The 15,662-nt window shown below is 40.4% G+C and overlaps 1 protein-coding gene across 2 annotated transcripts in view; it reads left to right on the forward strand.

Moving 5' to 3' along the window:
• LOC108719919 (ATP-binding cassette sub-family B member 5) overlaps positions 1-15,662 on the forward strand; it is a 72,854-nt gene that overhangs the window by 14,649 nt on the left and 42,543 nt on the right. For both annotated transcript variants that reach the window (XM_041567496.1, XM_018269214.2), the window contains exons 2-3: positions 12,109-12,225; positions 14,634-14,691. In XM_041567496.1, the coding sequence (XP_041423430.1) occupies positions 12,152-12,225; positions 14,634-14,691 (132 nt within the window). In that variant the 5' untranslated portion in view covers positions 12,109-12,151. The remainder of the gene's footprint in view (positions 1-12,108; positions 12,226-14,633; positions 14,692-15,662) is intronic.

Genomic DNA, 15,662 nt, shown 5'->3' on the forward strand with positions numbered 1-15,662 from the left:
CTTTTGGCAGAGAGCCCAGAATAGTGGCAGATGCACTAAGAACAATTAAAGATAAGCAAAGAAACAATTGTAATTATTTAAAATAAGCATGTCTCATGTATGTATGTATATTTTTATTTGTATAGCGCACCTAGAGGGCAAAGCACTGTATAGCAAAACAATAAATTAGTAGTAACAAAAAAGGGGTCACTGCATTGATAAGTAACAATAAGTGCATTGTAAGAAACACAATTCACATAAATATAAAATATAATTAAAATACAGATTAAGGGGCAGATTCACATAGGGTCGAATTTCGAAGTTAAAAATACTTCGAAATTCGACCCTCGAATTGAAATCCTTCGACTTCGAATATCGAAGTCGAAGGATTTAGCGCTAATCCTGCGATCGATCGATCGAAGGATTTTTCGTTCGATCGAACGATTAAATCGTTCGAATCGAACGATTCGAACGATTTTAATTCAACGATCGAAGGAAAATCCTTCGATCAAAAAAAGATTAGCAAACCTATGGGGACCTTCCCCATAGGCTAACATTGACTTCGGTAGGTTTTACCTGCCGAAGTAGGGGGTCGAAGTTTTTTTTAAAGGGCAAGTACTTCGACTATCGAATGGTCGAATAGTCGAACGATTTTTCGTTCGATTCGTTCGATTTCGTTCGAATTCGAACGAATTTAACCAATTCGATGGTCGAAGTACCAAAAAAATACTTCGAAATTCGAAGTATTTTTCATTCGAATCCTTCACTCGAGCTTAGTGAATCGGCCCCTAAGTGTTCTGTGTCAAGGACACAAAAGGATTGAGGACCCTACGCCATGGGGCTTACAGTCTAAATGGGCGGGTAACTTACGGATACAATTCGGGGGGTATTAAAGCGTTGTAGGTTACAGTGTGTGACTGTCATATAAGTGCCAGTTCCCAGTTCATGTGTTGTCTCTTGGGGAAACTGTGACTTGCAGCTTAAAGCGCAATTCACCTTCATTTGCAAAACTGTAATAACACACAAAAACCACAGAAATGTGTTCAAACTTCCATAACCTGCCAAGTTTTGTAAAATGAACATGGTAATTAGGGAGTGCGGCCACAAAAACGGGGGTGGCCAAAAAGATTTTGTCACGCTCTGCACGTTAAATCTTCTTGTCCCTATTTCTATTTCCAAAATGTTGGGAGGTTCATTGATGGAGAGATCCACTGAAGGGTTGGTATCCCTCCAAGCTTTAGATTAGATCTCCTATAAGTGATTGCTGCCACAGGTTGTAACAATCAATTTATCTATATCATCTTATCCAGTATCATCAGGGGTTGTATTCTATAACATTGGAAGTTATATAAAATAGACTGTTTATGATTCAGCACATAAAAGTTAACTATTAGTTTAGGAAAACTTCTGCCCAGGTTATCTGTGTGCGTGCTATCCTAAGGTGAGGACCCACCTGAAAAAGTCACCGGGGCTCATTGGGAGAAAACACCTTGGGCCCCTCCAGCCCAGACCAGCTGTTTACCCTGCGGGAAATACAGCTGTAACATGCACAAACTGCACTAAGGGAGAGAAAATACTTGGTTTGAAGGTACAGTTACGCAGGAGGGAGTTGTACAAAAGTAAGTGTACGGGGGTGTACAGCTGGGGATCTGTGGCAATATAGAGCCTCTGTGGCTGGGGGGTCCTCGAGGTGGCAGCCCCAGTGACACCCACACACCCCAGTAATACACACTCTATTGGGAATTGCAGGGAGTTGTATCTTTCCATACCTGTGCAAGGCAGTGTCCTCTGCCAAAAACAATACAGAGTAGAGCACTGCATCTTACATACAGCAATACATATTTATAAGTAATAATGGTATTAGTGTGTGTGTGTGTCTGTGTGTGTGTGTCTGTATTATACAGAGAATGATGTGCCCCTTATTGTCAAATACAAGGATAGTAGAAGTCACCAAGCTTATCAAAGAACTTTGGCCAAGAGAACTTTGAGTATTTTTATGTACAGTAGTTATATAAAGTTTTCCCTCATTTGTTTTTGTGGTCCCACCTATATATTTTGTTTTTGTATAATGCATTTACCTGTGTTTACTTTCACAATTTTTTTCCGGTCCCATGAAAATGTAAAATGGGGGTTCTGTTGTATATCCATGGGGCCGATTTATTAAAATGTGTTTAATATTTTTTTCACAAATCGTTTTTTTTTAAATCTCTGTAAAAGTGTAAAAAATATGGCAGGTAAATTTTTCATTTCATTGTTCAGCACTTTTTCCTGTTTGTACTTTCTATATTCGGATATTTTAATATATATCAAAGTCAATGTGTCTACACTGGTCTCCAAACAATCTGTTGAAGTGCACGGCCAGAATGCATATGGTTGTTAAGGACCAGCTTTGATGTAGAAGTCCTGATGGGCCCAAACCCATCCAGTCTGATGCTGCTAATGTGGACCAAAATGTTGAACACAAATGGTATGTGAAATAAAGAGTTTTTAGATCAAATACAAGAGAGGGCTGGTCCTTACCAACCTGTGGAAACTGCTGAGTAACGCAGGTGTGAGAGATAATCTGCTCGTACCTGTCCTGCCTTTTTTTCCATTTAAAATCAATAGGAGTCAAGGGAGGCAGTTTTCATCATACAGCAATACACACCAGGCTAGAGAACGTCCCTTGTATTGTCAGCCTTAGCTTGCTGTAGACAATGATGTACTAACGGCAATTTGTAGTGATTTTCCATTTTCTTTATTTGTCCTGTGTATTTCTGTATTGTCCTGCCGACACCAAGTCTGTAATTAAAACTCGTTGTTTGAGCATCAGGTGTCATAGAAACCAGACAGTGCTGTGAATAGCTAAAAGGTAAAAGGAGACTTATAGCTTAGCAACAATAGCATAACTGAAGAGGACCACATGGTTTTGAGTGTTTAAAAATGCATATATTGTCTTTATTTATATAATTTTTTTGAAGCACCGAAGTTCCAATCTTATTTACTGTTTTCTGAACACATGTGATGGACAAGAATATACAGCATGTGGCATCTAACAAAATGTACTGAAATGAAAATACAATAAAGCACAACTGTGAATGCTCCTGAGTACAACTAGGCAAAACATAATGGAATCAATTAGTGTTAGGTGCCAGTGCCGGGCCAAGTCCGTCGGGCGCCCTAAGCAACCCGGCCGACTACGTCGCCCATCGCTTCACGCAAATGTGCAAAAGTGCGCAAGTCGCGAGGACGTTCGAGTGTGCATGCGCAAAAGAACGGCAAGGACGCGCAATGCACATGCATCAGAGAGCACAGCGGACGCGCACGGGCGCATGCGTCGAAGAGTGCACACTAGCAAGAATTGCTCCGCAGCTTTGGAGCACAGCGGTAGGAACTAGGGGAAGGAATCAGAAGAGGTACCGTGCCTGGCGCCCCTCAGCCTTTGCACCCTAGGCACGTGCCTCTTCTGCCTACCCCTAGTTCCGGCCCTGTTAGGTGCACTCAAGCCTGCGTCTCAAAAATATCAAAAAAGACTGTGCGTAAGAAGCCTAAAAGTGATGTTAAAAACTAGTAAATTCACAAACAGGAATCTGACAAAGTTTCCACTCAACCGCCACTTTTTAATTTTTGTGAAAAAGAGTTTACAGACACAGACAAAAACTGTGCCAAAAAATTGCGGGTGACTTCGGAAAGCCGAAGCGATTCGAGTGCCATCCTACTGGCGATCTAGATTCTAGCCAGCGGGAAGGCAGTTTGAGGAGATTAGTAGCCTAAAGGAGAGGCGATTTGTCATGAGTGACTAATCTCTCCGAATCTCCACGTGTGTCTCTGCCCTTAGGGGCATTATGGGAGAGTCTGCCCTTCTAAAGCAGCAAAATGCTCACTGGGCATTCGCACATTGAATTCAATTGAGAAGGGTAGAAAACCCTAGGGAATGACTTGTGGTAATGGAGAACTGGGGGTGCGTTCAAAATCTTGGGAGTTGAAATGTTTGTAAATGTTCAATTATTTTGTCTCTATATCACCACTTTTGTGAATTTTTACCCATATGGTATGCTTCAGTGTTTTAATGCTGAGGTCCTCCTGTTAATGCTAACTGTGCTGACTGCTTGTATAGTTGGTACAGCCAGTAGTATAGGACCTGTTATCCAGAATGCTTGGGACCTGGGGTTTTCTGGTTTAGGCGTCTGTCTGTAATTTGGATCACCAAATACTTTGCTAAAAATTATTTAAACATTAACTAAACCCATAAAAGAAACAGTAACACCAAAAAAATGAAAGTGTTTTAAAGTACTGAAAATATAATATACCGTTGCCCTGCACTGGTAAAACTGATCTGTTTGCTTCAAAAACACTACTATAGTTCATATATACAAGCTGCTGTGTAACCTGAGCCTTTTCTCCTTTGAATAGCTGCTTCCATTGTTACACAGCTTATTTATATAAACAATAATAGAGTTTCTTAAGCAAACACACCAATTCTACCAGTGCAGGGCGATACTGCATTATATTTGTATTACTTTGAAATGTTACAGGGCAACCCTTTTGAAATGAAAAAATAACAAAAGTTGTATAAAGATGATACCTTTATTGGCTAACTAATATAATCATAGCAAGCTTTCAGAACATTTTAGTTCCTTTTTCAATATATATATGTATATATTCTCTGGTATATATACAACATTCAGCTCATAGGTCAAATGACCAACAAAAAGGAATATCAATCTCAGTGTAAAGCTGGCCATAGACGCAAAGATCCGATCGTACGAATCGTGGATTCGTATGATTTTCGGACCGTTTGTGGAGAGTCCCGACATTTTTCGTCCGTCGGAGATCGGTCGTTTGGTCGATCGGACAGGTTAGAAAATTTCTGTCGCCTGCCGATAATATCTCTGCGTGTATTGCCAATCGTACGATTTTCAGAGGGAGACTGTCACTAGTGTTGTCAGACATAAGTATCGTACGATTGCTGTCAGGGGCAGAACATTGGCTGATCTGTTCTTATTTGATCGGAATGGTAAGGACTTTGATCTGAATGGTTAGTGGAGGGTCGGGAGATGGGAAAGTCCGATCGTACTTTGATTCGTACGATCGGATCTTTGCGTCTATGGCCAGCTTAAGGTGTCAAAGTCATTTACGAGGGGATCTGCAAGAGACAAGCAGATAACAAGATAATGTGGGTCAAAGAGGCTGAGTATAAATTAGGGCTGAATTGGAGTGTGGAATCAAAAGAATTCCATATTTCTGACCTGGTGCAGTCCTTTCTTAGTCCACATAATTAGCCATAAATCCAAGGCCCAGGTTTAGTCCATTCTTCAGAGAATTGAAAGTTTCCATTAATTTGTATTCGCACACTTTTCTTTCATTATCTGTTTTTAAATTGCCCTTAAGAACTAAAATTCTTAACCAAAATCCATTGAAATGATTTCCTATTGGCGTGTCCAGTTTTTTATTGGTTATAGTGAATCTGTGGTGTGTATTCTCTTTCTCAGACTTTGCCCAGTCTCTCCTATATATAGTCCCCCTGTTATGCATTTAGTGCATTGTATTAAATACACCACATTGGAAGTAGAACAGTTGTAGTGACCATGGATGCTGTATTCCTCTAATGTGTTTGGAATTGTTATTTTGTCTGAAGTCAGGATGTGTGGGCAGGTTTTGCATTATTTTGTGCCACAGGGGTATGTTCCATTTTTGGTGGGTTGCAATAAGGCACTTCTTGTTATTAGTGACTTTAGCTTGGGAGGCTAGGAGTGGTGGGTCTGGGAATATGCTTTTGAGCCTCTCGTCCTTATGAAGTGTACCTTGTAGATCTCTGGCTATTTTTCTGAGGGTCCTTTGTTGTGAAATGTATGTGACCACTAGGGGAACCCAATTTATTTCAGGGTTTTGTTTATATTGTAGAAGGTGAGTTCTGGGAATCCTGGTGGCTGCATGAATGTATTGATCTACAATCATGGGGTTGTAGCCCCTGTTGATGAAGTCTGCTTTGAGTGTTTTGAGGTGGCGATTCATCGGTGTCTGAATATATATACGATTGTATCGTAAAGCTTGGCTGTAGATTATTGAGTGTTTAGTGTGGTCAGGGTGAAAGCTGTCATACATTAGATATGATGGTTTGTCCGTTTGTTTTCGATATATGGTAGTTTGAATAGTATCTTCTCTGATGTGAATGGTTGTGTCCAGAAAGTGGATGTGAGTGGGAGAGTAGTTCATTTTCAAATTGATAATTGGATGAAAGTCTTGAAACTGTTTATGAAACTGAATAAATTCTTGTTCAGTATCTGTCCAGATTATGAATATGTCATCTATATAGCGGAGGTATATCAGAGGCTTGGTGTTGCAGGTGGAGAGGAAGTCCTCTTCTAGTTTTGCCATGAAGAGGTTGGCATACTGGGTTACAAAGCTGGTACTGGCTAACACGGTACAGCAACTTTACCTGCTATTACTTTGAAACAAATTCATTTTTTGATGTTACTGTTCCTTTAAGGTTATTTTGCCTCCAATAAGGATTAATTATATCTAGGGTTGCCACCTTTTCTGGAAAAAAAATATCGGCCTTCCTATATATTTATATTGTTTCCCTATTAATAACATTGGGATCAACTATCATCAAAATACCGGCCAGGTGGCAACCCTAATTATATCTTAGTTGGGATTAAGTACTTTCATTATTACAGAGAAAAAGGAAATAATTTTTAAAAATCTGAATTTTTTTATTAAAATCGATAATTTGGAGCTTTCTGGATAATGGATCCCATATCTGGATATATTTTTTTTTATTCACAATGTTTACAAAAGTATTCTATAACATACCTCCCAACATTTGAAAAATGTAAAGAGGAACAAAAACATCATCTAAATTTGTGACCATGCCCATGTTAGACATACCAGGTCCATTTTAGAAAATGTTCCACACGGAGTTAGAGTGCTCACTTGAAACCAATAGACCTTTTCAGGCTGAGCTGGCAAATTGTGACTGTCCTGCCGAAAACAGGACAGTTGGGAGGTATGCTATACAACAGTTGAGAATTTGGTTTGGCCATTGTTTTATGGTTTCTTTTTAATGCTGTCTGTGATTCTGTGACCATAACCAGAGTTACGATTCTTATTTAAAAATGTTATTTTTAGGCATTATCACCTTTCATCAAGCACTTGATCAAAAATTGTGAAATGAGGACAACTGTGCTGATGCTAATGTTCCAGTCAGTTATCCCGACTGCGTTAGGAAGAAATTAATTTAAATTGGAAACTAGACTGGGTCACAGTAACATTGTTAATGCTGAACTCAGATGCAACTGGCTAAGAGTGTCACCATTAGGATACACTAGAAACTAGTGATGTGCGGGCCGACCCGATACCCACGGGTTTACCCTCAGGTCAGGTGGGTTCAGGTCGACCTCGCAGTGCTCCTCGCCACCTTCAAATGCCGGCTTCCGACTTCCGGGTTCCAGTTTTATAGTCTCGCGTCTGCTCGCCCGCCCCTTTTGTGACGTCATTGTGACATCATCGGCCGGGCAGTCGGCGCGGGTCTATAAAAAAACCCCGGAAGCGTGGGTGCAGGCGGGCGTGGGTTGGAGCAGGGCGGGTTAGGGTCAGTGCGGGTCAGGAAAACCCTGACCCGCACATCACTACTAAAAACCTCCTATATAAGTGAAGAGAATTCATTCTACTATCATAAAAGAAAGATGCTTCTATAAGGAATAATGATTATAAAACGTTTTCCTTTGAGATTATGTTGCCAACTGAATAAAGACAATTACTTGTCTAGGCAACAAAGAGCTTAGAATTGCCCTGTGTGCCATTGGCCTAAAGACATAGAATTGCAATTCAGACAAGTGTGAGGTGTGTGTGTGTTTATAAATATATGTATATATAATCTACAGACCAGCTAATTCCCTATGGGCCAGACTGTTATTTATATCCCTATAAACGGCGCGTTTCTACATCAGAATGCACCATTTATAACTTAATGAGCCAACTGCCGTCTCTGCAGCTTTTCTTCTTACCTGTCCACCTCACTTCTGACTTCCCCACTTCCTCCCTCACTCTGCGCACTCACTAGCGCCTAATAAATATAGTGTTGCCTTCCCTCTCAGTTCTCCTTTTTTCTTCCACCATCTGTTGCTTGCTCGTTTGCCATATCTCTCCCTCTTCTGTGCTCTCCTCTATCTCCGGTCTTGCTCTGTCTGCATCTCTCTCCTTCTTCTGCTCCCCCTCCGTCTCTGGTCACAGTCCCTCTGCCCCTCCCACATCCTGTCATTCTTCGGGTCTTGTTCTGTCTCTCATTCCTGCCCTCCAGCTATCAAACTTCTGTCTCGCTTCAGTCTCTCCCACCCACGTCCCTCTCCGGTCTTGTGCCCTACATCATCAATCTTCCACTCGCCATTGATCTCTGGTGTTGCTCACCTCAATGTATCTTCCACCCTTCCTGTCTCTTTCCCCCTCCTTCCCCCTTTTGAATCTGCAGCAATATGAGTACATGGTCAGGGTGCTGCAGAACTTGGATCAAAGGAGAAGGTAAAATATAATGTACAGAGGGACAAGGGGAACAAAAAATAGACTGAAGTGTGGCATTGGGTAAAATAATATAGAGCAGAGGCAAAGAGCACCTTGAAGACACAGCACAAAGACACTGTAGATTATAATTTTTAAAACATTTTTACCTTTTTCTCTGTAATAATAAAACAGTACCTTGTGTTTGATCCAAACTAAGATATAATTAATCATAATTGGAAGCAAAACCAGCCAATTGGGTTCATTTAATGTTTACATGATTTTCTAGTAGACTTAAGGAATCAAGATCCAAATTATGGAAAGATCCATTATATGGAAACCCCTAGGTACTGAGCCTTCCGGATAACAGGTCCCATACATGTACAAGGTACAGTTACAGAGAAGGGAAATCATTTTTTTTTTTAAATGTAATTACTTCATGTCTATGGGCGATGGCATTTCAGTAATTCAGAGCTTTCTGGATTCCATATTTCCATTTCTTATGAAGGGATGGACATTTTTACCTTTTATAAAAAGTGTCTCTAACTAACTGAAATTGCATAGACTACTTAGCAGAGACATTCAGACCTCCACCCAAAAACAAACTCACTTAAGGATTCATTTACTTTAGATATGGTGCTTCATATTCAATAACAGAAGTGGCAAGAGGCAGAAAAGGACGTTTTGACTACAGGGTGGCTGTAGTCAAAATGCAGCATGTGCCATACACCTAAAAGGTAATAATGAAATAAGAGCCCTAATGTCTGAGAGTGAAATCAGATCTTTGCTTCCAAACAGCAGGCCTACTTCCTGCTGAAAAGCTGCTATCTCTGGAGCTGACTATTATTGGTTTGATGAAATAAGAGTGAACAGTAGAGAACAGTTAAAATTATAGATTATATTAACAAATCTCAGTTATGAAAAAACTAAAGAATAATACAATGAACCTCTTAAAGGACACCTGTTACAATAAAATAGGGATGCACCGAATCCAGGATAAGGTTTGGGAATCGACCAGGATTCAGCCTTTTTCAGCAGGATTCGGATTCGGCCGAATACTTCTGCCCGGCTGAACAAAATCCTAATTTGCATAGGAAAGGAAATAGTGTGACTTTTTGTCACAAAACAAGGAAGTAAAAAATGTTTTCCCCTTCCCAAACAATAAATTGCATATGCAAATTAGGTCCGAATCTTTCGCAAAGGATTCAAGGGTTCTGCCAAATCCAAAATAGTGGATCCCTACAATAAAATATTGTCCACACTTCAGTTGGGGGTAACAGAAGTTTTTTTTTAAATTATCCCACCAATTATCCAGGAGGAAGTATCTGGTTTGAGCAGCCACGCATGTGCATAATGAGCAAATACTGCAACTTGCTCATTATGAACATACACTGAATAAAATGGCTGCTCACACCAGAGCAAGAGTGCTAATGTTGGCAGGGCCATTTAAAAAAAAAAAAAAAAACTACTGTTATGCATACTCAGCTGCCCTTTAGGCTATGGGCACACAGGCTGTTGTCAACCTGCGTATTTTTGTAGGCTGACAGAAGCAGATCTGCTCAGTGCCCCTGTTCCATTGATTTGAATCTGAGCAGCCTGTGTGCGCTCACACATAGCGGTGCTGAAGCTGAGGTATTTGGGCTGACCTCAGCCTGTGTGTGATCAGATTCAAATCAATGGAGCAGGGTCACTGAGCATATCTGCTTCTCTCAGCCTGGAAAAATAAGCAGGTTGACAACTGTTGCTGACAACAGCATGTGTGCCCATAGCCCAAAGAGCAGCTCTGGGCATGCATCACTGAAACAATTAAAAGCTAGAATCCACACCCACAAGTACATTAGAGGACATTATAGACAAATAGAAGAGGACCTTTATACCCATAAAGTGGATCACTGTACCAGAGGCCACCCCTTTAGACTAGAAGAAAAGAACTTTCATTTGAAGCAACGTAGAGGGTTCTTCACAGTCAGGACAGTGAGGTTGTGGAATGCACTGCCGGGTGATGTTGTGATGGCTGATTCTGTTAATGCCATTAATAGTGACTTGGATGATTTTTTGGACAGACATAATATCAAAGGCTATTGTGATACTAAGCTCTATAGTTAGTATAGTTATGGGTATATAGAATTTATGTGAAAGTAAGTAGGGAGGGGTGTGTGTATCGATGCTGGGTTTTCATTTGGAGGGGTTGAACTTGATGGTCTTTTTTCAACCCAATTTAACCATGTAACCTTTTGTACAGTATCTGTGAGCCTGGAAAGCTAAACAAACTTGAAAATCCTGAATATGATGAGCCACATTTTTGCAGCGAAAAAGACACTCATAGACTACAATGGGTGAAAAAAATTGTCGCCCCTTGACTTTAATGCAAATTTTCTCCGTTTCGTGAATTTAGTGCGAAGCAAAACTGGTCGCCCACCACTTAGCCCCATAATGTGGACTGCTAGACTGCAGAAACCTTTGCTTGGTGTACACTTGCATTTTTATTATCTTTTATTTTATATAGTGATGACATGTTACATGTGTAGGGACACATTAGAAAATGGCCCCAATGGCTTCATTCCCTACCAGTACCTCTTGTTGCTGGGTTAACACCCATTTAGCCATTTTTACTCATTTTACATATCCAATTCATTGGCTCTTCAGCTGATGACCATTTCCTGCCTCACTATAACAAAGTGCTTGGCAGGGTGAGATCTTTCCTATTTGGCCTGCAGCTGGGTGGATGTTCCATTGAGCCTGGTTCACCAAAGCCCCAGAAGTGTTAGACCCTAAAGGGACAATCCCTTTGGAGAAGTCGGGTACAGGGACCCTGTGAATGAGGTTAGCTAGTGTGCAGCATAGACACTGTCATAGCACTCTATAAGAAGATTCATTAGCAAGAGCAGCATTTTAGCTCCATCAAGGAGGATAGAATGGAGTAGCTCTCCCCCCTGGCTCTGCTTTGCCTGTAGTGAAGGGGCCACAATACTGACAAGGGAAACAGGTTATTGTTCTGTCCCACATCTACTGTAGGGCATCCAGAACACATGAGGTACTGATACCCTGGAAGGTGTATTTTTCAACTCCCCCTGCTATTTTCTTGCTACCTCATTTCTGGGAGTATTACCATCCCTGCTGTTGAATAAACTACTTGTTATTTTGTTTGTAAACCCTGGCATCCTTTTTCTATTATTTTATACTTTTGGCGGTATAGATGTATAGATCAACAACACCCTCACATGTTAATTCCACTTAGCAAAAGCTTCAATGTAGCCCATGCTCTACCTCACTAGTTGGAATTTGCCTTTTTTTAAGCCAAATTACACACGATTTACAGAACTTGGTTCAGTTTCTGTAAAAACGCAAACCCAAAATGTAACTTGCATAGCCTTGCAACTTTGTGTAGAATATGGACTTACCAATAACTCTTAGGATGTGGTCTGCAGTGGAATATATACTATTGTGAAAATAAAAACTACCTTCCCCAGAAAGACTTGGCCTGCAGAGGAAGTGAATATTATTATATGGGGCCTGTAACATTCATATAACTGGTGGAGAAAGGCAGGAGGAGATAAATTGTAACAAAGCACTACTTGTAACATTGCCCTTAAGATTATATTCTTTTACCTGATTCAAACACTTGTATGTAAATTCTGTCAATTCTTTACCTAGTGCCTTGTGGTTACCTGCATCAACAAGAAAAACCAAAGAAGACATGGACACAGAGTATGCAGTCAATACATCTAAAACAACAGACACTTTATTGGATAAAGCAAAGGAGGAGACAACGTAAGTATCATAATTGTATAGCAGTAGTACTTGTATAATATATGCTGCCTGGAGTGTTCTTAAATCTATCTATTGTTTTGCATAATGTAAATAATGTAATTCTAAGCCACTTTACTACACATATTAATGAAACATTTTGCAGTGCAGAGAAGGGCACTGGTGTAACTACCATACAGCAGAGTCTGCGGTGCACAAGCGTGCCGGGGCCTTCAGAAGTTTTTTCTCCCAGGGAGGGCCTGGTTCATGGTAGTTATGCCACTTGAGAAGGGATAAACAAATACAGTTTTCAATTGCAACAACATACAGTATATTAATATGTAAAGTATTACAGGTATGAGATTCTTTATCTGAAAATCCCGTTACCCAGAGCGCTGCGAATTATTGAAAGGTCATCTCCCATCGACTCCAATTTATTCAAATGTAGATGGGTTAGGGTTGGCCTCAATCTTCCTTGGGTTACTACCGGTATATGCTGGTTCCAGAACCCGGGTAAGGGGTCCAACTCCCAGCAACTCCCGGTATGCACAATATAATTAAACTCTATATCTTCAGGTGGGTCCCCGCTTATAGTATGGAAGAAGGGATACCACTCTGGTATGGACACACAGCCATCACTCTGTATCAAATAACTTTAGGCCCCAATGGTTCTTTAAAAACAATGGAACTCTTTATTCAGCCTTTGGTACAATCCTAAAATGTCACTTCAATTACCGTATATACTCGAGTATAAGCCGACCCGAGTATAAGCCGAGGTACCTAATTTTACCTACGAAAACTGGGAAAACTTATTGACTCAAGTATAAGCCTAGACACAACTACAGCCCTGTCTCCCAGCAGCGCACATTCCGCCAAAGTGACCCCCCCTAGCGATCAATGACTTCTTTGCAAAGTTGATGGTGACAGAGAATTGCCAAACGGATTACTGTGTGCATTGTCCCACTGTCCCACTACCATGTGCAGAGGGTGCTGTGTGATATTGCCATCACTGTTAATCTTTCGTATAACCAACAGAGGGCGCTGTGTGATATTGCCATCACTGTTAATCTTTCGTATAACCAACAGAGGGCATTGTGTGATATTGCAGTCACTGTTATTCTTTCATATAACCAACAGAGGGTGCTGTGTGATATTGCAGTCACTGTTAATCTTTCATATAACCAACAGATGGCGCTGTGTGATATTGCAGTCACTGTTATTCTTTCATATAACCAACAGAGGGCGCTGTGTGATATTGCAGTCACTGTTAATCTTTCATATAACCAACAGAGGGCGCACTGTTATTCTTTCATACAACCAACAGATGGTGCTGTGTGATATTGCAGTCTCTCCCCAAGCGAACTGTTGGTATAGGAATGATTAAAAGTGACTGCAATCTCAGCTACTGCCCGCTGACTCGAGTATAAGCCGAGGTAGACTTTTTCAGCACATTTTGGATGCTGAAAAACTCAGCTTATACTCGAGTATATACGGTATCACAGTGTGTGCTGAGGGTTACAATCCAGGAGCAACAAGATGGCAGCAGGTCATTTACATTGATACAATTCTCACAGATTCTTTCTGCATCTGATTAGTTAGCTTCTCACACAGGGTAGTATTACCTGCCTCTGATGCACAATCCCCATTGAAGGTGAATCTCACAGCTGGTCCCATGCTCCAAGGATCTCTCTATCCCTGAGCCTGAACACTTGAGTCCCTAACCTGGCGTCCTTGTCACCGCATGGTACTTTATAACCTTAGGGGAACTACTCCCCCTCTGAGAAAAAGGACCCAACCTAAATGGCCAACTAAATCCATGGGGTATAGAAAAATCTCACCCTTTTATAAAAGTGGCATATACTGGCAGCAGAATACTTTCATGTTGGAAAAAGAAAACAGTTTCCTTTCTAGAACTGAGGAGCCAATCTAGCTGACTTAATTATGCGCAGGGGACCAAAGGACATAAAGGTTAGCAAAACCTTTACCCACCTACACAAATAATCCACATTTTTATTCCTTTTCTCTATAATAATAAAACAGTACATTGTACTTGATCCCAACTAAGATATAATTAATCCTTTTTGGAAGCAAACCCAGCCTATTGGGTTTATTTAATGTTTACATGATTTTCAAGTAGACTTAAGGTATGAAGATCCAAATTACATAAAGATCTCTTATCCAGAAAACCCCATGTCCTAAGCATTCTGGATAACAGGTCCCAAACCAATAATTAGAAAGCTGCTTATAATGACATTTTCTTTCATTATGCAAAAGAATGAGTGGACTTTAAAAAATCCTGTTGCAATTAATAATAGCATTCTGTACAATAATCTGTACTAATCCTTCATGTTTATGTGGAGAGAGGGGGTAGTAGATAATCTGCCTGGCATTTTGCTAATCCTTATTTTATTATTTTCTGTTTTTTTCCCAAGGACTGAAAATGTAAAATGTAAACAGGAACAAATAATACCAGTTGGTCCAATTCGCATTGTAAGTCTTAAAATCATTTTTGTACGAATACCATTTGCCATTATATATGTATGTGTATGGGATCCATTATCTGGAAACCCATTAACCAGAAAGCTCCAAATTGCCTAAAGGCCATCTCCCATAGGCCCCATTTTATCTAAGAAATCCAAATTTTTTTACAGCAAAGTCCGCACTCTCAGGTCTTATGTATGTATGCAGTGTCGGACTGGGACACCAGGGGCCCACCCAAAAACCTTAGACCAGGGGCCCACTCTTGGTACTATTATTTTAATCTCCTCACTCAACCTCTATTCTCCTAATCTCTTTTCATTACATACTATAATACTATAATCTATAATTCCATCTATTTAGCCTCTTTTTTTCTCATAGAAATAGGGAATGGCCTTAAAAAGGGCCAAATGTTTAGCAGCATGAGGGCCACTGACACCTAGGCCCACCGGGAGTTTTCCTGGTATCCAGGTTGGCCAGTCCGACACTGTATGTATATATATATATATATATATATATATATATATATATATATATATATATATATATATATATATATATATATATATATATATATATATATATATATATATAGTGATCTTGCAAATAAGATCTGGGTGCTATTCATGCTCCTCACAGACCTTTCTCAAGGCTATAGAATGTGTACTTCCCTTGTATATTTATACCCTTAAAGGAGAAGGAAAGGCAATTTACATTGGGGGTGCCTAACTTTTGCCTAATATTTACTTACCTGACACCCCAGGCCAGTGCTCCTATCAGCAGAAACCTGTGCCGGCCCAGGGTTCTTCCAGCGAGCACTATGGAGTGATCCTCTTCCTTCTTCTTCGGCTTTCAAATTTCCCGAGGCAGAAGCATGCTCAGTAGAATGAAATAGCTGGCTTTTTCGGTTAAGTTTGGCTATTTGCTCTACTGCGCATGCGCAGCCACTAGAAGGCAGAGGAAGCACTAGGAGGTTCGCTCGG

The sequence above is a fragment of the Xenopus laevis genome, chromosome 6S (genome assembly GCF_017654675.1).
Source record: "Xenopus laevis strain J_2021 chromosome 6S, Xenopus_laevis_v10.1, whole genome shotgun sequence".
Lineage (NCBI taxonomy): Eukaryota > Metazoa > Chordata > Amphibia > Anura > Pipidae > Xenopus > Xenopus laevis.